Source organism: Drosophila nasuta, chromosome X, assembly GCF_023558535.2.
Source record: "Drosophila nasuta strain 15112-1781.00 chromosome X, ASM2355853v1, whole genome shotgun sequence".
NCBI classification, from domain to species: domain Eukaryota; kingdom Metazoa; phylum Arthropoda; class Insecta; order Diptera; family Drosophilidae; genus Drosophila; species Drosophila nasuta.
The window spans coordinates 25,542,839-25,567,389 of record NC_083459.1 but is presented as its reverse complement, the minus strand read 5'-3'; the positions used below and the strand labels follow the sequence as shown (position 1 = coordinate 25,567,389).

The following is a 24,551-nucleotide window of genomic DNA, read 5'->3' as shown; positions in this document are numbered from 1 at the left end:
TGGAGACGGAGATGGAGATGGGATTACAACAATGGGCGAGTGAAGGAATTGCATCAGCTCATAACTCAGGGACAGCAATGCAACTAGCAACAATTGCGGAAAGGGGAAACGACGATGACTCTATAAAAGTGTAATTAAGTGCGAGAAGGAGAGAAGAAGAGAAGGCGAGACGGCGAGAGACACGTGTTGCTAATGTGCAGAAGATTGTAAGACCCAAGGCAAATGCAAGAGCATGACAGCAAGAGGGAACAAGTGGGGGAAAGCAGTAAAAGACGCTACAGTAGCGTCGTGTAAACAAGCTCAGCTCGAGACGTGACTGTGGCTCTATCTCTCTCTCTCCCTCTAACTCTCCCTCTCCCTCTTTTTTTCTGTGTGTGTGTGTGTGTGTCCTGAGGACGTTTGTCAACACATTTGCCGGCAAATTGAAATGTTTGGTTGGCAACGCGCCGCTTTGATTGATGAGCTTGCCAAGTGCAAGAGAAAAAGAGAAAGAGAGAGGGATATAAAGAGAAAAGGTAGCAAGAGAGCGTAGCTAGGCCTTTTACAACTTTTGCCACATAAATTTCAATTGCCGGCGCCTTGGCAACAACACACAACGTCTTGGGCGGGCAACCCAACAACAACAACAACTAAAGAAAACCCTTCACTCCCCACCAGAACCGAAACCGAAGAAAAAAAAATGAAATACACTTCTCCACTACATTGAAAGCGGTCAATTGCCCGCTTTTGTTTATGCCCATTTCAAATAATTAAAGCACCTCGGCAACCAACGCCACGAAAATAGCGACCGAGAGCTATAAAGAATAAGCCAAAACGATCAACCTATAGCACACAAAAACAGACGGACGGACAGACGGGCGGACAGACGGACTGAGAGATATAGCGAGTACACTGACATTCACAGAAATAGTTGCGGTAAATGTTATCGGGTCGTGTCGGGACTTTTCTTCATCATTTCATTTCATTTCAATTCGGTTCTTTTTTCTTGTTTTTTTGGTTGGGGGATGGCCATGTAAACAACTTGTCGATTATTGAGTTGGTTGTATCGAGTGCTTTGGTCGCTATCTTCCACCTTGCAATATATTTTATATATACAATATGCTTTAGTATATTAGCAAGTTGTTCGCCTTGGCGCATGACGTCTTTTTTTCATTCCCCAGAGGCATTGGCAAATACCAAAATAGGTGCTAACTACTACACCTTTAAGAGCCTCGAACGAAGAACGTTGCTTTAAGCAGTCAGCATATTAACAAAAATATACCCTAGAGAGGTGACTTCGATGGGGAGTATAGCAAACAAAATGCTGGCTCACTTGTTAATGTTTGTCATTCATTTATTAAGATGATAATTTAAATATTTTATTTTTTAAAAGGGTTGTTAAGCTACTCAAATAATTGTTCACATTCTGTCATCAATTTGATTTATAAAATATTTCATTAATATAAAATACCTAATAATCAACATATTTCAATGTTACGATGAATAATCAAAGGATGATGTTTGATTTAGTTGATTATCTAGTATATTTTGAATGTAGTAGTATATTGATATATGACATTCGGTATATTTTAGTTTATTTATTTGGTATATATTTTTAATTTGTTATGGATGTAGTAGTATGTTGATATACCAAACGTAGATTGCGGTATCTTTGAGTATTTTTTTGTATATTTTAAAAATAATACAAAACTGTATAGTATAATATTGACGTATAGCGTTCGGTATATTTTACTGTATTAAGTCGGTATATTTTATACCTATTTTGTAGTTATTAATATACTATACTCAATATATCCTGCAATAGTATATATATTTCGTTGCCATATACAATAGAATATAGTGTATTAATTCGGTATATTTTATATTTGTTTCGGATGCAGTAGTATATTGATATACCAAATATATCCATAAATATATTTTAGTATATTTCTTAGGTATATTTTAAGAATAAGACAACACTGTTTTTTTTGCATTGAAAATGAGTAGCAGGTATCTCACAGTTGAGCACTCTCTTCATAGTTTTCTCACCTATTAAATGTAGTCTTAAAACCAAATCTAATATGAACGTGACTTTTCTACTATTTACCACTCGTTAATTCGAATATTTGCCATAACTTAAATGATTTGACAGTGCTTATTAAGAAATTTTAAGAACATAAAATAGAAAATTTAATGTCTCAGCAATTTAAGTGTAAGCCACACAAAATATTGTCTTAAAGTGGAAGTGGAAACACTAAAAATTATGCTTTAATGCTTTTAATAATACTATACTATAAAATATATGAACCTATGCATAGCGAATGCTTTTGAATTTCGCATTTTGCTGATGCCTCTTAAAACTTTCTTGATTTTCTAAAGTTGTGACGTAAGCGTCATCAGATGATTGAAGCACCGTAAATATGTTTTAAGTTCAAATAAGATAAGCAAATTTGTTTTTTTCGAGGGGTTAAAATGCCGCATGCCAAATTAAATAAAAAGAAGAAAATGAAGAAAATAAGTTGAGAAATTCCAAAAGTTTTATTCACTTCGCGCCAATGTTTAGATTCAAATGTTTTTGGCTGGAGTGTCGAAACAGATCAGCAGAACTCAAAGAGAGCTATGAAAAGACAGGGAGAGAGAGAGAGAGAGTGAGAAAAAGATGGCAAGAAAAAGAAAGGGAGATTGTGCAGTCTAGAAAATCAGTTGGAATTTTAAATACAAATTCGCATTTGGGGAAAAAGTTGTTGTAAACAAGTGAAGAACACGAAATTAAATAAGAATAAGCAAAAGCATAGAAAAAACAAGAACAAATACATATAAAAACAAATTTCGCTGATAATAAACACAAAAATGGGGCGTGTCCCTCCCCCTCCCCCTTCCCTCCACTCCTCCGTTGGACGCTGATTTTATTTTTAAAATAAGTACGTAGCAAGTATGTTTGAAGTGGAACAACTGAGATACAGCTCGCATGCCAATGGGTTAATTGTTAACCCATTAAAGCCCCCCAAAAGCCGTATACCACGTAATTTGTTTGAAATACCAAATTTAATTGCTTCTTGCGAGCCTAAAAGCCAATACCAAAGCAGGAGAGAGAGAGAGAGAGAGTGTGTGTGTGTGTGGCATGCCACAAGTATTAATCATAGTCATGGCATGGCCGCAACGAAAAAGTCAATAAGTGGCAACAAGCAATGCCCCAAATGAATATAAATGCCACACACACACACACACACACACACACACACACACACACACACATGCACAAACATTGTGACAAAGGTCTAAGCCATATATCCGCATTCGCATTCACATTCGCAGAGCGTTAAATGAAGCGAGTCTGTTGTCCTTTTTAAACTTTAGTGAGAGAGATGGAGAGGAGGAGGAGGAGGAGGAGGAGAGGCTGGAGCCTAGCTTAAGCCTATGCCGAGGCCTTAACGCTTCAATCAAGAAATTACGCATGCTATTTTTCATGCCACACACACACACACACACACACACACACACACACTCGCACATCAACTGGATTTGCCGCTGTGCAAACATTCATTTTGTGGCCTTCTGTTTTTTTATGTGTTTGTCTTGAGGTCGCCCTCGCGTTTGACACTGACAGGCAGCCCCCCATTCCCCATTCCCCCCGTTTCCCTCCCCTTACTTAACGCTGGCAGCAATCACATGTTAATTACATCAAGTGACCCTATGACCCTGCTGCTGCTGACATGTCTGTGCATGCAGACGCACTTTGATTTCAGTTTATTTCGTTTACTTTATTTCTATAAATCAACTTAGCAATAAATCCATTCATTAGGCTCATCCTTAACAAATTGACAGGAATGTTAATGCGATATTCAGCTGATCGATCCTATTTTGGGGACGTATTAGCTATTAACAAGCTATGCAAATATTTAGTATTCTTTTTAGCAATTTCTTAACTACAATCAATACTTAGAATACAGCTTAAGATATTTAATAAATAAAAGAACCAATTGATATATATTATATTTAGTTAAATAAATAAAGCAATAATGTTATGTTTATTTTAAACAAACTCATCTATTATTAATATGCAGATAGATTTTCTATACTAATCACAACGTGAATTTAAAGTTGGAGTGGTTTTTGGTACATGCAATAATAACAATAGTATTTATGATTTCTAAGCTACACATTATAAAAGTTATTTAAGAAATGCTTTTGTATGACAAAAAATAACGCTGACACTCTGGTATATATTGTACTTTATTGTATATATGACAATGTGGTACTACATCGATATACCAAATACAGGTTTTCATATATCTTAATATTTTTTCGGTATTTTCATTTTGTATACTTTTTTTTAATATGGGTTTCTTGAAAATAATTAGAGGGTATTTCACAGTCCAGCTCACTCAACTGTCTGGTATATTTTGAGTAGTATTATATCGATATACCAAATACATGTTTTGGTATATTTTAGTATTTTTTGAAAAGTATTTGGTATTTGGTTTCATTAAAAATGAGTAGCGGATATCTAGATAGATTTCTTTCTTATTTTTTTATTATGGCAATATTAAAAACTAGATAAACTTTATTTATTTATTTTTGTTAAAGAATGAAATATATTAAGCTTAATTTGAGATGTGGTTAAATATAAAACAAAACTTTACAAATTCAAAAATTGCATGACTCTGCTAAAGTCTTATCAAGGCAAACTCGTTTATCTTAACTATTTTCAGGGAGTATAATTCACATTATCTGTCTGCAGCTGATTCAATGATTCAATTGAAATGTATTTTAACATGTCGCGCATAAATTGAATTTCCTCTTTGTTGCTCAAGGTCACATTAATTACTTGATTCGCTGTCTGTCATTAACTTTTGCCGTCTTTCGTAACTCGTCGAAAACTTATGTGATTCCTTTGTGCTTTCTGTATTTCCCACGCAAAAACTTTGACTAAAGCCCATTAGTTTAAATAACCCAAACCAAATATACTACAAAGAATATCATGGACAGCTATTAGCAGAAGTTTCACTCAGAGGAGTGTCGACATTCGTCTCGTATTGAACTTAAGCCCCGGCATAGACTTACAATCATTGATATAGTATACTATAAGTGTTCCCAAAAAGAAAAAAAACCAATCCTTAAGGATGATTGCGGTAGGCTTAAAACGGGAACACGTTCCTATCATTGGTCTTAAGTGCTTTGGGTTCGTTTTTCCTGTCAGCAGCCGTAATCCAACCGAGTCATAAATATTTAGCATCGTCTTCCTGTAGTCAACGAACAACACAATCACTCAATGCGAATTGGAATTGGAATGTCCTTTTGCCACCTTTCTGTATCACTTAGCTCAATTACACTGCGTGCCATTCAAGTAGAGACATCTCAGAATGTTCTATGTATATATTTCATTCGCTGTGGATTAGTCAGGAGAAGGGAACCCTATCAATGGCCTGCTCTAATGATGCGTAACCTTTTAGCCCGTCATTACACCTGGCGACAATTCAATTAAGCTGCTGGCTTCCTGTTACCAAAAAAAAAAAATACCACTATATAATAAAGAGGCTGACTCTGAGGCAGACTACGAGAGTCAAGTGTGCTCGACAACGAGCTTCTTTTTCTTGACAAGAACAAAACAGTGCGGTATTATCTCTTGAATATACCAAAGAAATAGACTAAATAAAAAATACTAAAATATACCAAAACATTTAGGATAAGGAGTTACATTTATGTATAAGGAGTTACGTCAACTTTGTCGACTGTAAGTGCGGAAAATGCTCAGGATTATCATTAAAATATATATAGAGTTAATATACTGAAAAAATACTAAACTATAACAAAATATTTGGTATGTTGATATAACAAGGGATTTTAACAAAAATGTGAACGGCTGTGACAGTGCGGGATTATCATTCAAATATACCAAGTTAATGGACCGAAAAAATACTAAAATATACCAAAACACTTAGTATATTAATATAAAGAGTTATGTCAACAAAAATGTGATCGACTGTGAGTGCGGAAACAGTGCATGATTATCATTTAAGTAAGGTATTATTAAAATACTAAAATATTTGGTATATGGATATAACGTGATGATGTATTCAAAAATTATAGCTCTATCTCTTTAAATTATAATTTGGAATTTTGTTATTTAACTCCTTACTCCAGAATAAGAAACTTCGTTTGTGAGTACTTTTTTATTTCAAAAGTTGAGGTCTTGATTTTAAATTTAAACATTTTAATGGAATTATTGAATAAATTATTTTCAATGCCAAACATGAATCTTGACTTAACAATTTATCTTCTCGGTTTATTTTTGATATCTTCTTTAAAGTAATAATGATATTTCTGTTCATTGAAATTTTGTATTAACTCAGTAAAAAATGCCCCAATCTTAAATATTATCTAAATGACTTGCATTTTCTTTAGCATAGTTACTGCTCATTATATTTAGCAATTAAGGCCTATCAAATTACATAGCAATTGACATTTAATCTACTCAAGTTTTTTACAGTCGCCCGACTAGCTTTTCTATGTGGGCGCAATTTGACTAGTTGAGTTTGTTTGAAGAAAATTATAATTTAATTAATTAATAAAATTTCATTTTTTGTAAAAACTTCAAGAAGTTCCGCATACTAATAAAATTTTGGTATTTAACAAATTTTAGTACAACAAATTATTATATTATAATGGCAGTAAAAATATATAAATTTTAATTTATTATAAAGATTTTTATTTATGATGCAAATTTGAATTCCATTAATTTGTAAATAAAAGTAAGTAAATTAAAATAATTTTCTTTGCTATGCAATTTGAATTCAATTTGTGCTCACTAACAATATAATTTATTAACTGTATATTCAAATACTCCGAAAGCCCTGAAATTATAGGGTATTTAAATAAAAAAATACAACTATAGAAAACTGTTTGGTTGTTCATCGCTTGTCCCTGGCACTCTTGTCACTTGATATTGGGCTCGACTTGTGGCGTCGATTAGCGTGCGAGCGACTCGCATGTGAGAAGAGAGAGAGAGAGAGAGAGAGAGAGGGAAGGGGGATGGAGAAGGGGGCTACGTCATTAGCTGGGCATCTGAAACCAGCGTCCATAAATAATGATTGCCGTATTCAAATTACAAACGAGTGCAGTACAAACGACAACGCTTACGAATCATTGCCATCAACATGAGCACCCCAACATGAGTTGCCCCCGCCCCCGCCCCCTTCATCAGCAACCCCTCCATCCACCTCCCTCTTCTATCTGGGCATCAGCCGCGGGCGACAGATGCTTAAATGGAAAATCGGCTTCATTTTCCATGTGGCAGGCAATGGACGTGAGCTGAACTACTGAACATCGACTCCGTCTGCATCTCCTGCTCCGTCTCCGTCTTCGTTTCTCCCTCCTCCCTTCTCCCGAAACTCGTTCTTCCATTTCTTGCTTTTGGTCTAGAAACGCACAAATTTCTGGCCAACTTATTTGTTTTTTCCTGCCTACATAATGTGCGTTATACAAAAAGGATTCGTTATTGTCGGGATTCACGCCCCACAACAAAAAAATACAAATAAAAACTAAAAGGATGAATTTCTCTGTGTGTGTGTGTGTGTGAAGCAGATAACTTTTAAAGTTGCCCACTGAATGCGTCGAGTACTTCATTTACTCTCTACAGAGGAAAGACAGAAGAGGTTGGAGAGAGCAGCCATGCATTATTTTTTAGGGAGTTATGTTATATAACAAAAGTGCGTGAGGAAACGAGAAAAGTTTTGTTATTTGCTAAAAGGTATTACTATGTGCACATTCACTCCTCAGAGGCATCTGGCATTTACTCCTTTACTCCGTTTTACAACACTAGATTAACATTTATAAATACATTGTACAACACTGCTAGAGTGAAAGATTCATAAATCATTTTCTTTTTCCACTTTATCTTGTTATAAATCCATATTCCAATTCATTCAAAAGTGAATAATTCATTTGGCAAGTGGACAGCACTTCACTAGCAAGTTGCCGTGCCTTTTCTTAGAGGGTTATGCAACAAAAGAACATGAGAAAACTAGAAAAGTTTTTTGTTATTTGCTGAATAGTATATAAAAGTACATATCTTATATTAACTCTTCAGAGGCATCAGGCATTGACTACTAGCTATGTTTTGTTTTTAACAATCTTGGTAAACAAAAATGGTAAATACGTATTGCTTTTTAGAGGGTTATGTAACATACATAAGTACGTAAGGAAACGATAAAGCTTTTATTATCTGCATCTGACATTTGCTCATACGTTTTACAACACTAGAACAACAATCCTATATACTTTATACAATACTGCTTTCATTTGATGACAACTCAAGATTCATAAATCGTTTATTTTTTCCACTTCATCAAATGATAAATCTACATTTCCATTCATTCAAAAGTGAATTATTCATTTGGCAAGTGGACAGCACTTCATTAGCAAGTTGTCAGCGCTAAGTGTCAAGTGGCAGTCATCGCTGACAGCCTTTGTCAAAGGTAAATGTGATTGATATGCAACGTGTTTATTTTGTTTTTTATTGAACCTATTCAATATTAATTAACTTTTCGTTTTGTCTACAAATAATTTGCAAACTCTTTCATCAGCATCTTTACTGTTTTCCCATTTTCTGCTTGATTTCATAATTAAAATGCGACTTTCGAAAAGTCAAAAGACCACAGCCGCACAATGTCTGGCTTTGGGCCTCTGGTGTTTTGTTTGCTTTTGTCACCTACCATCAGCAACCGTCTCAATTTATCATTTACCATATCCCCATTTCATCTCATTCTCATCTCATTTTCCCACTTTTCCATTTCAGCCTCAATTTCTATCTCAATTTCTGTGCTGACGATTTCCCAGTTGAGAATTTTCCATCAGTTCCATCGCTTTTTTTTGGGTTGGTTGCTTGATGGAACATCAAACAGCTGTTTTCTCTCCTCTTAACGGAATTTAATCCCCACACCGTCGCTGTGCACAAAATGATTGCCGTATTAACTGAAGTGCGGTTCAAGTGGTTCATGCTCATAAACTGTTGCTCTATCCACCTACCTACAACTTCTTCACTCATCCTCTATTCCTTACTCCTTACGCATTTTGGCGACTCTTACACAGAGAGAAAAGACTACTTACATGTGTGAATGAAAAGACTTTTAAATAAATTTGTATGTAATGTTTAAGTTAATTTGTTAAGTGAAAAAGTGAATAATAGAATATAATACCATAAAAAATTTGATAAAATAATCGAAACTCATTTTTATTTATGATGCAAATTACAATTTGTATTTAAGTTAACTTTAAATAATATCTCTTCAATTCACATGTGATAGAAATTAAATTTGTCATGTCACTAGATTATTTTCATATATAGACATCACATTTTTGTGTTATAAAAATTAATCAAAAATTCACAATACAAAAATATATTCTTAATTTAAAAATGTAAAAGCTTCAAACAAGTTGAGTTTATTTGATTCTGGGCTCAAAAATATATTTGAATTTGAAATAGCAAAACGAGAAAACCAAGTCTGAAACATTTTTATTTTAAAATTGCAAAACGCAAAGAATCGTTTTAAATTAAAATCCTAATCGGCAATACAATTATTAATGTGCGATTGAAAAGAAAAATTAATAAACTTGGCATATTTATATTATATTGCAATTTTATATTTATTCTGATATGCAATCTACTTTCCAATCTAGCATTAAATATTCTTGAATCAAGATTTTAATTTTAAAATATAAATTTGGCATACAAATTTTGATGTATAATTGTTTCAACGTAAAAATTGTTTTTTTTATAATCGAAAAAAATTTACTTTTCGATATAGATTATTTTTTCTCTGTGTTTATATTTGTTAAATTTTATTTTGCTTATAATTTTTTATAAAATGACGTAAAATGACTGAAATTGATTTTACAACTTTATATGTTAGTGGGCCCCTAATTTCTCTCAGTGTCGGAATTTGCATAAGCTGCGAAGCGGTCACAACTAATAACACAACTTTTGGGACACGGACATCGAGACCACTGTTTTGTGGCCACACTCTTTACTCACACATTCACACACACTTAATCCACACTCTTCACACACTTAAAACAATCCACTCACCACACAGCAAACACTTCATTGCTCGCTGCTGTCCATTTCGGTTCATTTTGCAGCACCGTAAATCAAGGTGGCAGAAAGCACAGCACACCGCACCGCAGTTGGCAACCGCCGCTCACCAAAACTTAATGACATTTTATTACAAAGATTTAATAGACTAACGGTAAATCGCTACATAAGCCAAGCACTCCACCGCCCCCTCCTCCCTTCATCACTCCCTTAACCCTGGTCATCGTCCATTTAATATTGTGAATTAATATGCAAATTACAAATTTTCATTTAATCCAATGAAGGGAAATTGAAAATATTTGGTTTTATGTGTTTTTTTTTTTTTGTATGACCACGCCTCCGCAAAGAGATAACGCTGCTGTTTTATTGACTGAACATTCGATAGGGTTGGAAATTCTCAAACTCAAATTACCAGCATAAAGTTTTAAAGGCGAACAGCTGGAAGAACTTTCATTTGACTTCAAATGGAATCTTGAAAACTTGTCGATATTTCATGCAAAATACATTTTACAGAATATATATATTGTTGCTACTTCAGTCAGTGAGTAAACAAACTATTGCAGCATTAGAATACTATTTCGAACTTCTATTTATACAAAACATATTTAACGATCTTGCGCATATATTTTAAGACATTCTATTGGCTAGACGGGGGAATCTGTCTATAGTCAGCATTATATATACTATACATAGTATAGTGCTATGGGAAATGATAAATTTAAAGTTCTACCTGAGCAAATAAATAAAATTAGGTCATTGTTTTCGATTATGGAATTGTGGAATATAAATCAGAATGAAAAATGTAAAAATGTGAGAGATAAATTTATGCAATTTAGAGACCAAATAATTGTATTTATTTATTTAAAAATGTTAGATAGAATTCAAATAATACTAACTGTATTTCTAAAGCACTGATTGAAAAGACCTTCAGCTCCAAATAAGTTTAATGAATACAAAGTGAGAAGATATTTAAATATTTAATATGGTTCTAAAATTTGACGCATCTTTTTCCACTTGCAAAACATATTTCGCATTTCTTTGTAAGGAAAATAGATTCAAAATATTGACAACGAAAACTTTGACATTTATTGCATCTCTTTCATCTTACAAAACATATTTAATATTTCATTGTGCAAAAATATAGAATGATAAACTAAGAGTTCAAATAATTTCAAAATTTGAACTTGCAAAACATATTTCCTATTTTTTTAATAAGGAAAAATATTGAATGACAAACTAAGAATTGAATAGTTTTCAAATTTGATCGCGTTTCTTTCCACTTGCTATTCAAATAAGTAGTTCTTCTCTCGAGCATCGAGCATCGAGAATCTGCTAGTTGAATTCCCTGGCCAGCGTGTGATCTGTGTGATCAACTGTTGTTTTCCCTGTTTTCCCTGCCACATGGCCAATGTTTCTGGCAGCTTTTGGGCTGAAACTCATTTAGTATTTGGTATTTGGTATTTATACAGCTACAACAGAGCACGGCGAGTATATAAAATAATTGATCAGCACGTTGTATGCTCTCGCGCATAAACAGATCAGAAATCAGAAATCACAAATGGAATATTATCGGAATCGCATCGCATCGCATCGAATCGAAAGCGAATTGATCAAGTTATAGTATCTGTATATTTGTGCAAGACTTACGCATCATCAAGATTATCATCGTCATGACAGCTGTGTTTCTCCTTATGTGATGTTCTTTTCAATCCCAAATGCAATAAACAAACCACTCAAATTCAGTAATACACTTAAAAAAAAAAATAACTAAACAAAACCAAAATCAACATGGAATTCAGAGCACTCGCGTTCGGTGTTTTTTTTGAGATCAGTTCACGAATGTTTAGTTTTTGGCGTCTTTTTTGAAGTTACAATTTTGTTGTTTGGTTGTCGGCTTTGGCTTTGCCTTTAGCGATGTTTTTTGTGTCGTTTGTCGTTGCGCGCAGCCAAAATTGGCAGCGCGCTCGCGTAGGTAACGGTAAGAACTGAAATCGTAGCGATTGCAACATGTGGCATGTGCCTCGTTGCCGGCAAACGCTTCGACACGAAGCGTGCAACGAACGAACAATCGCTCGTCGCCTTTCGCCTTTTGCATTCATTCAAACAGCGAAAATCAGCTGGCCAATTTATGAATGAAAAAAAGCTGCGCACATCGCACGCTTCAAGTTCAAGGTGAAAAGCCAGCAAAAAGCTTTGTATGACGGCTAAAAGCTCTGCACAAAATAACGGAAAACCAAAGTCAGTATGCGAATGTATTCTAAAGCGAATTTAAACTAAAGTGAAATGTTTTAATTCAATATTAAATTCTGAAAATCTTTTGTTTTCTTCGATTTATTAAATATAGTAAATATATAAATAAAATAATAATAGCAGCATTGATAATACTTATAATAATCCTCAGACTTTGAGTGTAGTTCAAAGCCAATAATTAATTATACTCGCTACCCAACGGGTAGAAGGGTATTATAACTTTGTGGCGGCAGGAAATGTATGTAACAGGGGTAGAAGGAGGCATCTCCGACCCTATAAAGTATATATATTCTTGATCAGCGTCAACAGCTGAGACGATATAGCCATGTCCGTCTGTCCGTCCGTCCGTATGAAACACTGGATCTCAGAGACTATAAGAAATAGAGCTATAATTTTTTTTCGATAGCATTTGTTATGTTTGCACGCAGATCAAGTTTGTTTCAAATTTTTGCCACGCCCACTTCCGCCCCTGCAAATCAAAAAAATCGAAAAACAAGCCTAATTTAAAAGCTAGAGTTGCGAATTTTGGTATATACAATAATCACTGTAGTAGTTATGATTTTTGAAAATTTGGTTGCGATCAGATAAAAATTGTGGAAGTTATTAAAGAAATACTTTTGTATGGGCAAAAACGCCTACTTACTAGGGGTCTGAGTTGCTTTGGCCGACAATCTGGTATATTGAGCTGTCCATGGTATATTTTGAATGCGGTACTATACCGATATACTAAATATACCATTTGGTATATTTTTAGCATTTTTGCAGTATATTTGGTATATTTTGAAAATGATACCGCAAAATTTTGCCTTTATTAAAAATGGGTAGCGTGTATCTCACAGTCGAGCACACTCGATTGTAACTTTCTTACTTGTTTTAATAATAATTTGACTTGGCCTCGGATGCAAGCTAAGCTGAAAACATTTGTTTTCACAGATCTTTTTTCAATTTCTTGGTATACATTTATTAAAAGATGTAATGCAGTCATACTTCAAGATACTTCAATTTTCTTAAATTAAAATTAAACTAAACTTCAATTCACTTAAAATGCATTTCACTTATTTCCAAACTCTATATTAAATGTCGCGTAATGTCGAAACTTATAAAAGCAAAGGTGCTCGTATAAAAAATATTAAGTATACGCAGTAAGTCGCATACGTAATAAGTCTAACGTACATGGTTATAAGGTCGTATACGTAATATGACGGCAACATAATACTTGTCACGTATACGTAACGTGAATAATATGAGAGATAATATTATTAATATTACACTTCTAACGTATGGATGTGACGTTAACGCAATATGTCACACTACGTCATTTTGTATACGCCATGGACCGTATACGTTATATGAAGATTATAAAATACGAGGCTTGGTCAATGCTGCGTATACGCGATATGATGAGTTATAAGCAATAAGACAAATACGTACGTAACGTAACGTGTACGTAAAGTGAGTTATACGTAACGTAACTGAATATAACGTAATCATTATATCACGTATACGCACCATTGACAATGGACTGCTTCAAATTTCTATTTATAACGCTGTCATTTACACGATTTGTGCATAAGATTTTGTCTGTCGGCTTACTTCTTACCAAAACGGATCTCCCTCAGACAACTCGAAAAAGAAAGCTTACACATTTCATTTTGTATGTTTTGATAAATAACTTATTTAATAATAATAATAATTTAATATACAGCGAAAGAGTAGCATAGTTGTAGAAAGAAGAGGTAAAAAACAAAAAAAAATCAGTGGTAGAAAAAAGAGATTCCACACTTTCAATAGTGTTGGTAGCTGCTGCTGTGATGATGATGCTGATGATGATGCTGCTGCTGGTGCTGCTGTTGCGCCAGATTGGCCTGGGCAAAGATGTGCTCGATCTCCGCGTCGCTCAGCTGATCAAAGATGCCCTGACCCTGAGCCCCATTGCCTGAGTTCAGTTGCGCCGACTGTGCGCCAACGGGTGGCAAATAACCTGAGAAGCACCCAGAGAGAGAACCGATTATAAAAGCTGCTCCGCAAATAGGAAATTATCCTGAACTTACCATCAGCTGGTGCGCTGCCATAGGGTGGCAGGAGTGTGATCGATGGCCGACTGGCTGTGGATGGGGGCTGATAGAAGACCGGTTTCCAGGGCTGCTGTGGTTGCGTTGGCGTTGGCGAGGGCAGCGGCTGCTCGGCCTCGGGTTCGGGAGAGTTGGGAATCTGTGGCGCGGCAATTGCGGTGCCAGAGTCCGGTTGGACCGGCGAGGAGCCGGGCAGCGGGACTATGCCACCCGGAAACTGTGCCTCGGGCTGCACAAATGTGGGTGGCTGTTGGGGGAGTGGCGGTTGCACCGCTGCCGGGAAGAACTGACTGCTCGGTGGCGGTGTGCCGGGACTGGCTGGCTGAGCGGGCTGGGCGGGCAATGCCGGAGTGGCGGGCACGACGGGTGTGCTGGGCGCTTGGGGGAACTGCGGCACCGGCGGGAATTGTGGGAACTGCGGCACTGTGAACTGGGGGAACTGTGGGAATTGTGGCAACTGTGGGAATTGTGGCAACTCTGGCACTTGGGGCACCTCAGGAATTTGAGGTATCTGCGGTATTTGCGGCACTTGGGGAATGCTGGGGATCTGCGGCACTTGGGGAATACTGGGAATACTGGGTATCTGCGGGACTTGGGGAATGCTTGGGATTTGCGGAATCTGTGGTATGGCGGGCACTTCGGGCGCTGGTGGCGCTCCAGCAGGCACAAAGCTGGGTGTCACTGGCAATTGTGGTGCTACTGCGGTGCCGGGAAATTGTGGCACAACGGGCACAGCTGTGGCGGTGGTGGGAAAATGGGGGGCAACGGGGAATTGCGGCACCACGGGGAACTCGGCAACGGGTGGATTGACAGCGGTAAAGGTCAGACCGGGTTGCAGGCTAGCCACGTGCTGAACTGGTTGCACTGGTTGCACGGGTTGCACTGGCTGAATGGGTTGAATGGGTTGAATAGGTTGCACTGGCTGAATTGGCTGCACTGGTTGTAGAGGTTGAAGGGGCTGCACTGGTTGCACTGGCTGTAGGGGAAGTCCAGGGGCAAGGGGTGTAACAGAAGGCACGTAGCTGGGCTGCAAAGGGATATAAGAAATAGCGCAAAAATTAGGTGAATGCCGTCGATCTAGAAGTAATGTCTGAGCGCTTCGAATGTTGTTCGAAGATAACTAGTTAAGGGTCTGGCTTGAAGTGTAGTTTATTTTGTCTCCTAAGTAGTTGATACTGTCTGCGCCATAAGCCTAGCACTTATCCTAGATCTAGCAGGGTTAGGACAAGCTGTCTAAAACCCTTGCGTTGGTCTAGGTCATTTCCTAAATATTTTATTAGCTCTTTTGTAAGCTTCCTTTTTGTTCTATCCCTATCAGGATATTTGTAACGTCAGGGTATCACTCTACGGTTAGTCAAACTGTCTAAAATATTTAGGTGGGTCTAGGTTTTATATTAGCTCTGTTTGTGAGCTTACGCATTGCTGTACGTCTTGCAAGGTCTATGTCTAGTTGTCACTCTAGGGTTGGTCAAGCTGTCTACAACGATTGCGTTGGTCTAAGTCTTTTTCTAGGTCTTTTATTAGCTTTTTTACTCTTACGTCTTACGTCTTTTTTTATCCCTAGCAGGATGTTTTTAACGTCCATGTCTCGGTGTTAATGTAGAGTTAGTCGCTAACCTCAGATTGAAGCCACAAGCTTGGAGCAAAATCTAAGTCTGACTCAAAGTCAAGGACTTAACACGTCCTAGTTTATAGTCCAAAAAACCGTTAAAATCTCTGACTAGTTAGAAGACCCAACATAGGTTGTCTCATCCTGTAACGATGCGCTTCGGCTAGGTTTAGTCTGGGAACAAGCTCAATTTCCAGGTCTTCGTACGAGTCTAGCTCAGTTGCAAGCTTCGTCTTACGCTCCCGTCGTCAAGAATTTCTCGCGTAGTCTAAAACTTAGTTAGTAGTCTAGAAAAAGGTTGAAATCTCTGACAAGTTAGAAGACCGAACATGGGTCGTCTCATGCTGCTTCGGTTGGGTTTAGTCTGGGAACTTAACTTAAACTCCACGCCTAAGTCCGTGTCTAGCTCAGTCTCAAGCTTAGCCAGTCTAGACTCCACACTTCAGTCAATCTTTACGTCCAAGTTCAGGTTTAAAGTCACTCTCGACTCAGTTCGTCCGTTGTTCAATTCTAGTCTGCGGTCAACCAAAACTTACCTGCACGGCGTGATGGAAGTGCACAGGCTTGACGGGTCGGTGCAGATGCTGATGCGGATAGTTGACGCTGTATGAGGAAACAACGGCGTTCCCGGGACGCAGCACAAACGAGGGCGAGGCAGCGACAGCCGAGGCGATGCCCCCAACAGCGGCTGGCAACGCGGAGACAGCGGGCAGCGCAGCAGCAGCAGGCGTTGCCACAGCAGTGGGCAGGAAGGCAGCAGCTGCAGCAGCAGCAGCGGGCACCGGAGCATATTGCTTCAGATGGAAGCCGCCGAGAGCGGCAGCGGGAACCTTAACAAAGCCATGGTGACGATGATGGGCAGCAGCGGGCACTGCGGCATAGAAGCTGCTTGCCGCCGGCAGTTGCAAGCTGTAGCCATACTGTGCGGCATAGGTGCGTCCCGGCCAATGTCCGGCAGCAAGCGAGGCGCCATGGAGAATGCCACGTTTGTGCTTGTTATTGCTAGGATCTGAGGCGGAGACGAAGACGGAAGCGGCTTCAGGAGTTGCAACTTCGGCTGCTGACTCTGCCTCTGTGGCAGAGGCTGGTGGCGTCAAAGCGGGCTCGGTTTCAGCATCGAGAGCAGCAGCCGTTGTCGTTGTCGTCGTCGTGGCAAGCGTTGTGGTTGGCGTTGTGCTGGCCAAGCGACTCGAGTGACGCAGACGCAGTGCAGCATCAGCAACTTGACTGTGCAACAGCAACAGCAGAAGAAGCGACATCACGAGCAACCGACGTGTTGAATTACTCCTGTGGCTCATTTTGTGTGCGTGTGGGTCTTATGTGTGGCTTTATTGTAATCCGTTTGGCACTTTCGTTTTCAGTATTTTCGTATTTTTGGCGGAGCAGATAGATTATGTTATGTCAACGCGTCGATTGTTGCCAAGAAAATGAAATGAACTTCCTTGGTGTTTGTTGTATTTATAAAGCGGATATCGACGTGCAGCAGGCAGCAGGCAGCACGTGGTGTCATCGCTTGCATACCAAGTACAAATACCCTCCCACTCCCCCCCCCCCCCCTTGTTACTCCACACTCCTCCCTCCATTGTGTGCTGTGGTCAGTTTATGACTTTTACGCGGCCATTTCACCTGACCCAAACGGCAAATGGACAGCGGCTCATTATGTTGCGACAAGCACCGCCAACGCCACCGTCACCGCCACCGCAAGCACACGCTTCCCCGCCCCTCAATATCCCCCGCCGTCAACATGCTCCAAAGGGTGAAGAGCGCACAGTGGAGCGGGGTTGTCCAATTGAAAACTAATTGTGTGCAACTAATTAAAACTGAATACAGCAGCAGAATTCTTTAGTTTTATTTCTTTATTTTATTTCGCTTAGTTCAATTAAAAGACTTTCCACTAAAGTTAAACAGTGAAACACATGGAATGAAACACTCTCGCATTTTAATTTATCACTGTTTTATTTCCTTTTATACCCCTTACTTGTTTTTTTAGTCTGTCTACGCTAAATGTAGTCCAATTTAAACACACAACAAAATGAATAAAACACATTGTTATCAATTTGTTTATTATTATTGTTTTCCCCATTTCCAAATATTCCACTCTCGTTAACTGAAAGCTGTCTAATAAAGTACAGCAAGTAATTAACAACCGAAATTCCAGAAAATTATATTTCTTAGGTTAATTTATGCTCTTTTGGTTTTTTTCTCAACGTGTTTCACTTTCTCTTTATATACGTTGTTACGTCATTTTTATTTTTTTTATTCTTGTTTCTACATTCCCTTTGAATTATTATTTCAAATCTTAAGTTTGCCATATTTACTTCATTCTCAAAACATGTTTCAGTTTCATTTCAGTTTCACTGTTTCATTACCATTCGTTCCAGTGCAGTATTTAATCCTTATTTAATATCTTTTATTTTAAATATTTATTTTATTTCTGTTTAGATTGAATTTTAATTATTTCCTTATTCTTTTAAATTTGTTTTTTTTTTATAATTTTTTAACTTTGTATAGTTCCTAGTAATAACATTTTCAATGTTGATTGTATTTAATTTCATAGATTATTTTTCATTTATGTATGAAGTATTACTTTTATTATTTATTAATTTTAAAATATATTTTTTTTTAAATTTATAAATTCGTTCATCATTACTTTATCTTCTTCAAATACTTTCGTACCACTGTGCAGTGGCTACTGGGCTGTGCTAGCTCACCTTCCTTTCTCTCTCCCTCTCAGTCCACCTGTCGCCGTCTCTTTCTACGTCTGCCTCTTTGTGTCTTCAGCTGCGCATGCGTTGCACGTTTCTTCACGTACGTCCAAAGTAATGTTTTCATTTCATTTGCTGTGATTTGCTTGCATGTTCCGCATGTTGTTGTTGTTGGGCGTAGAAGGTGTTGGCCACTTTTCACTTTCAGGCGCCCCTCTCGACCAAATATAATAAAAATAAACGGCAGCTCGTCGTCAAATGGTTAAATGTTAATGTTCGATACGAGTACAAATCAAAAATCAGCCTTTATTTTATGGCCTGGTTACATCACAACTGGCAACTTAAAACAACAACAACAAAAAAGTGCAGCTCCCCCAAACTGGGCCAATTATAGCTGCCATGGGGCTGCCAACTTGCCAAGCAAGGCGAAAGCAGTGAGAAAGAGATAGAGAGATGAAGAAAAGGTTTAACAAAAGTAATTTAAATACCTTGCTAAACTGTCAATTAGGCTGTCGAGCAATTTATTTTAATGGCATTTCGATTTTGAATTTGATTTTATTATTTTCGTTTTTTTGTTTCATTTCGTTTCGTTTCGGTTCGTTTCGTTGGCATTTAGTTGATATTCAACATTCACACGCATAAATTTCACTTGCACTAAATTTGATGACTGCCAATTGGTGGCGACTGGAGCAACCTTAACTTTAAGTATGAACATATCGGGTGGAGAATACTCGACATTATATCACACACACACACCGACACACACTCAAGCATATGCATATTCAATTAGCCCACATTTTTTGTTGGTTTTCACTTTCTTCGCTCCTCTTTTCCATTTTGTCGAGTGGAGGAAATAAATTTCGATTTTCGACTCCCATCGAAGTGATTCTTCAAGGTCTTTCCCAAGCCACAAACGGCCTTGCAATCCTCCGGGCAATATGTAAACTCATAAATTTTGGCGCGATTGTAATATATAGTATATATTTTTTTGTTTTTTTGTTCAACAATGTGTTTATAAAACTTCCAATTTCAACGTCGACATGTAAGAAAGCCATAAAAACCAACATAAAAAATAAAAAAAACAAAACTTCAGCACGTGCTTTGCAAACCGATTGCAGCGAAGCTCTTTGCAAGAGTTTCTAAATTACAGGAATTATATTGTTGAGACGAGTTGTGGAGTAGCTACAGCTTAAACCCAGAGTGTATGCTGACCACACCGAAGGTTAGATTCTCATAGGTAGCATTAACGAAACCCGCATCCTCGATCATGCTCTTGAACTGCTCCTGGCGAGGAAAGCGTCGTATGCTCTCCACCAGATATTGATACGCATGCCACTGGCCAGCGAGCAACTGACCCATTGGCGGGATCACCTGGAAGGAGTATTGATCGTACAGCCATTGCATCGCCTCGTTGTTCAAGTGACTGAACTCCAAACACATGAAGCGTCCACCTGGCTGCAGCACGCGATACGCTTCGCTCAGCACCTGGAAAACAAAGCGAGAGAGCTCGATTAGGGTTATACAAAAGAAAGATAATATAATATGATTCCAAAATATTGTATACATCAATAAACAAAAAAATAGTAAATAGAAATAGTAAATAGTAAATATTATATATTATAGATACAAAAAATACAACAAAACTATATAACCGATATATAACAAATAATAATTCAGCCTCTATCGACTTGTCTATTCCTCTCTATTGTAACTTAGAAATAACATTGTCTATTCTCTTAATGAAATGGATATAATAAATAAAACCAATAAAAAGAACAACATAAATGAGAACTACTCTAATCATAAATACATCAAAATGAGAGCAAAAATCATAATTAACTCATAAATACAAATAATGTTTTTTTTTACTAGTTTACACGGCCCTTGCTTTATCGTTTAGATAAATAATTATATAGTAATAGCATTACATGGTTATCACATTAATTCTTAATCAGATCAACTCAATATCATTGTATCCTAAATATGTAAAAACATTTTTAAGCAACTTTTATGAATCGTTTGGAGATGTAGATGAGTGAAAACATCTACGGGAATGTTTTTTTTATCTACTTTAGTCGCATGAGCTCTTCTAGTCTCTGAGATTCAGCTGCAACGAACAAGCAAAGATCTTCTTTTAGCTTATGTTAGTAAATCTAAGAAAGTATAAGAGGAACTGCCACAATTGGTTAACAAACTATACTTAACTCTAGAACAACTTTGGCTGCTTCAGTTCTTCTAGCTTTGAAAATCTACATGCAGATGAACCTTACAGCTTTATCAATTGAAAGATTGCTACTTCTCTCTGTTACATAGCTGCTTCACTCTTTCAAAGTCAAAGTTGTCCCCTCTATTGAACCTGGCCACAGTTGTTGTTGTCGCGCGAACATATGCTCACCTTGTCCACATGCGTGCAGTTGCGTATGCCAAAGGCAATGGTGTAGGCAGTGAAGCTATCGCTTTTAAATGGCAGCTTCTCGGCATCGGCACACTGCCAATCAATGCTGGCATTGGGCAACTGCTCAACGGTCAAACCCAATTGACGGGCACGCTCCTCGCCGACATTTAACATGTGTTGATTGATATCGGAGACGGTGACATGACTTTGACGCTGTTGTGGATTTGGCTGTTTGGCCAGATACTTGAGGTAGCGAAAGCTGATGTCACCCGTGCCGCCGGCCATGTCCAGCAGCCGCATGCCATGTGTTGGTCCCAGACGCTCGATGAAGATGTCTTTCCACACACGATGAATGCCCATCGACATGGCATCGTTCATCAGATCGTACGATTTGGCCACCTGCTCAAATACCTCATGGACTGCAATACACAATGCACGTTGTTATTGTATTTAAGTAGCTTTATATCTTACGAGTTTACCTTTGTGTTCCTTTTCACTTTCCTTGACCGTTTGGTAACCAAAATGTGTCGTTTCTTCGGCGCCGCCGCCGCCGTCGACGCCGCTTGCGCTTGTTGCTTGAGTTGCTGCCGTTGTCGCTGTGCGTCGCAGCAACAAAAGCCGGGCCAGGTTTGTTAGTCTGCGGGTGTTTTGCATTATGTTTTGATTACCCTTTAAGTGAAGCTTCTCAAATAATCAACTAGAGTTCCAAATTTATTATGAAATAACAAAAATTTGTGCAACAGCGCCAGCAATCAGCTGTTTGTTCGTTCTTGCTTATCGATAACAATTGTAACTTATCGAATATTATATTTAATGTGCACTTAGCGCCAAGCAGGAGATTTTAAAATTTAAATTCATTTTGTAGTTGCCATACAAAATGACTTCTCTACACGTATTGTAATAAAATATTACAAATGAAAGTAAAATGTTCGCAAATTAATATGTTTGTGGTATCTTCTTTCACACAAGTTAAATAATCTACCGCCTAATGCGTTTCTGAGTGTGATAGAAATATGTTTCTTTCATATGGTATAAATTAAAACTATGCTATGCTAATAATATGTTTTTATGTTGAAATTATTAATTTATTTGTGTTTTTTTATTTTTATGAACTGGGCTATATAGTCTTGTTGGTATAAAAATGCGAGAGTTGGTTTTTAGTATTTTTTCAGTGCTGCCATTTAGAAAATACGATAGTGCCAACGATATTTTTCATCTCGTTGACTTCTCGACTACGGTCACACTGCCAGACTTTGCGTTCAATTTGTTGCTGGTCGCGCAATCGTGCGCATTGTTTGTGCGTCGTCAGCTTATTTGCTTCTTATTCGAATTTTTTCACTGTTGTTTTCGTTTCGCTTTAAAGAACGCGTGCCGGCTGTTTAAATAAGCTTAAATTAAACTAAATGTGCATTTGGCTTAAGCATTACTCGTGTTATTTTTTTGTTGGTTTTCTGCGTTTCTTTTGAGTGCTGTGCCAGTGTTGAATAAATGTTTCAAAGCCCGCAAAATGCAATAGCAGTGTAAAATTGTAATGCACCTGCTGTGTCTGCATAGTCAGTGAAGCCTGAAAAGCCAAAGCCACAAAAGTGTAAAGTGCACAACACTCGCCACCATCATCAACATCATCATCATTACGAAAAAGAATACAAAAGCCAAAACAAATAGCAAAACACCAACGAAAACAAAAACAAAAGACAGACAAATTTGCAACTCGAGAATTTCGCGCGTTGCTCGCTGCGCTCCAATTGCAGAAGCGCCCATTGTTGTTACTGTTCGTTTTTTTTTTTAATTTTTTAATCGTTGTTGTTGCTTTTTTTGGTGGCTGCCTTGGTCTTCGTCTTCTGCTGCCTAGGTAACCCACACAAATGAGGTAAGTAACAAAATAAACACTAAACCCAAAATAATGTTCAACTAGTTAAAGTAAACGCCCACACACGCACACACATGTATGCCACGCCTAGTTACGTTAAGGAAACATTAAGGAAGGGGGCGCTGCTGTGCAGTTTCCTTAGACATTTTACAACACTTGGCTAACTTCTGTTGTTGTTGTTATTGTTGTCTGATATCCGTTATTTAGCAACAGCGAAAATGAATGTGTAACGGGCAGAAGGAAATATTTTTGACATGTTCTAGAAATTTCTGTCTGTTTGGTTTTTAAAGATGTTAGAGAGGTGTAAATATACATTAGAATGTTATTTCTGTTTAATTGAAAATTAGAAGCTTTTTAAATAGAGTGCCACATAATAGCTCTTGAGTCATATTGTGATAATATTTCTGCAGACCTCAAATGAAATTACATTTATTTCTTAATAGATTTTTAATTCACATAATGTTGAAGAACAATACAAATAAAAATAATAATAAGAATATACAATAACAATCTTTGATTTTTTGATTCGAAATTAAATTATTTCTAGTATTAAGAATTTTTCAAAATTACCTTCTAATCTATTTTTTATACCCGCTACCCATAGGGTAAAAGGGTATTATAACTTTGTGCCGGCAAGAAATGTATGTAACAGGTAGAACGAGGCATCTCCGACCCTATAAAGTATATATATTCTTGATCAGCGTCAACAGCCGAGACGATATAGCCATGTCCGTCTGTGTGTCTGTCCGTATGAAACACTGGATCTCAGAGACTATAAGAGATAGAGCTATAATTTTTTTTCGACAGCATTTCTTATGTTTGCACGCAGATCAAATTTGTTTCAAATTTTTGCCCCGCCCACTTCCGCCCCCCGCAAATCAAAAAAATCAATTAACAAGCGTAATTTTAAAGCTAGAGTTGCGAATTTTGGTATATACAATAAATATTATAGAATTTATGATTCCTGATTGTATTTTGTTATAATATTTATGATTCCTGATTTCCTGATTCCGATCAGATAATAATTGTCGAAGTTATTAAAGAAATACTTTTGTATGGGAAAAAACGCCTAGTTACTAGGGGTCTTAGTTGCCTTGGCTGACAATCTGGTATATTGTGCTGTCTATGGTATATGTTGAATGCGGTACTATATCCACATACCAAATATACCATTTGGTATATTTTTAGTATTTTTACAGTATATTCGGTATATTTTGAAAGAAAGAAAATACCGCAAAACATATTTATTTTATTCTAAATGGGTAGCGGGTATCTCACAGTCGAGTACACTCGACTGTAGCTTTCTTACTTGTTATTATATAGGGACATGCTTTTGATATTTAACATATATAATATATATTTTTTGTTAGTTTTTTGTGTTTCTTGTGAAAAACAAATACAAAAATATATAATAACTGTTAAAATTTCAAAAACTTCTTATTAAAGTCTGCTTTACTCTATTAATTAAAATATCGTTCAAAAAAGTTCTTTATTTGTTCTTACATTTTTACAAAAAACGTTAGGTTGGACCGGTAGAGATTAATTTAAAATATAAAGACCGATTTGTGTGTTGGGTTT

At 37.2% G+C, this 24,551-nt stretch overlaps 4 protein-coding genes across 4 annotated transcripts in view; 1 reads left to right on the top strand and 3 right to left on the bottom strand.

The window, feature by feature from the left end:
• LOC132795318 (relaxin receptor 2) overlaps positions 1-11,890 on the bottom strand; it is a 41,256-nt gene extending 29,366 nt beyond the window's left edge. Inside the window, exon 1 of the mRNA XM_060805971.1 lies at positions 11,720-11,890. Within this exon, the coding sequence (XP_060661954.1) occupies positions 11,720-11,744 (25 nt within the window). The 5' untranslated portion in view covers positions 11,745-11,890. The remainder of the gene's footprint in view (positions 1-11,719) is intronic.
• A 2,193-nt stretch (positions 11,891-14,083) lies between these two features.
• Positions 14,084-17,319, bottom strand: LOC132796404 (serine/threonine-protein kinase WNK2). Its single transcript, XM_060807566.1, has 3 exons — positions 16,540-17,319; positions 14,374-15,421; positions 14,084-14,303 (listed from the first exon to the last, which is right to left on the bottom strand). Exons 1-3 carry the CDS (start codon positions 17,299-17,301, stop codon positions 14,107-14,109), a joined length of 2,007 nt encoding a protein of 668 aa, XP_060663549.1. The 5' UTR covers positions 17,302-17,319; the 3' UTR covers positions 14,084-14,106.
• Positions 17,320-19,506: 2,187 nt separating this feature from the next.
• On the bottom strand, positions 19,507-21,885 carry LOC132796583 (2-methoxy-6-polyprenyl-1,4-benzoquinol methylase, mitochondrial). Its single transcript, XM_060807802.1, has 3 exons — positions 21,583-21,885; positions 21,104-21,522; positions 19,507-20,193 (listed from the first exon to the last, which is right to left on the bottom strand). The coding sequence occupies exons 1-3, from the start codon at positions 21,755-21,757 to the stop codon at positions 19,891-19,893; spliced, it is 897 nt and encodes a 298-aa protein (XP_060663785.1). The 5' UTR covers positions 21,758-21,885; the 3' UTR covers positions 19,507-19,890.
• Positions 21,886-22,383: 498 nt separating this feature from the next.
• Positions 22,384-24,551, top strand: part of LOC132796264 (general transcriptional corepressor trfA) — a 40,579-nt gene continuing 38,411 nt past the window's right edge. Inside the window, exon 1 of the mRNA XM_060807362.1 lies at positions 22,384-22,973. The gene's annotated coding sequence lies outside the window, so the exon portion shown is untranslated. The remainder of the gene's footprint in view (positions 22,974-24,551) is intronic.

What these genes read in the sequence shown, in the direction of transcription:
- LOC132796583 (XM_060807802.1), bottom strand. Translation starts at nt 21,757, where the DNA reads ATGCAAAACACCCGCAGACTAACAAACCTGGCCCGGCTTTTGTTGCTG. An exon ending in AAGTGAAAAGGAACACAAAG is followed by an intron (nt 21,523 to 21,582) that starts GTAAACTCGTAA and finishes TGTGTATTGCAG; the next exon opens with TCCATGAGGTATTTGAGCAG. An exon ending in ACTGCACGCATGTGGACAAG is followed by an intron (nt 20,194 to 21,103) that starts GTGAGCATATGT and finishes TTTGTTTTCCAG; the next exon opens with GTGCTGAGCGAAGCGTATCG.
- LOC132796404 (XM_060807566.1), bottom strand. Translation starts at nt 17,301, where the DNA reads ATGAGCCACAGGAGTAATTCAACACGTCGGTTGCTCGTGATGTCGCTT. An exon ending in ACTTCCATCACGCCGTGCAG is followed by an intron (nt 15,422 to 16,539) that starts GTAAGTTTTGGT and finishes ATCCCTTTGCAG; the next exon opens with CCCAGCTACGTGCCTTCTGT. An exon ending in TGGCAGCGCACCAGCTGATG is followed by an intron (nt 14,304 to 14,373) that starts GTAAGTTCAGGA and finishes GGTGCTTCTCAG; the next exon opens with GTTATTTGCCACCCGTTGGC.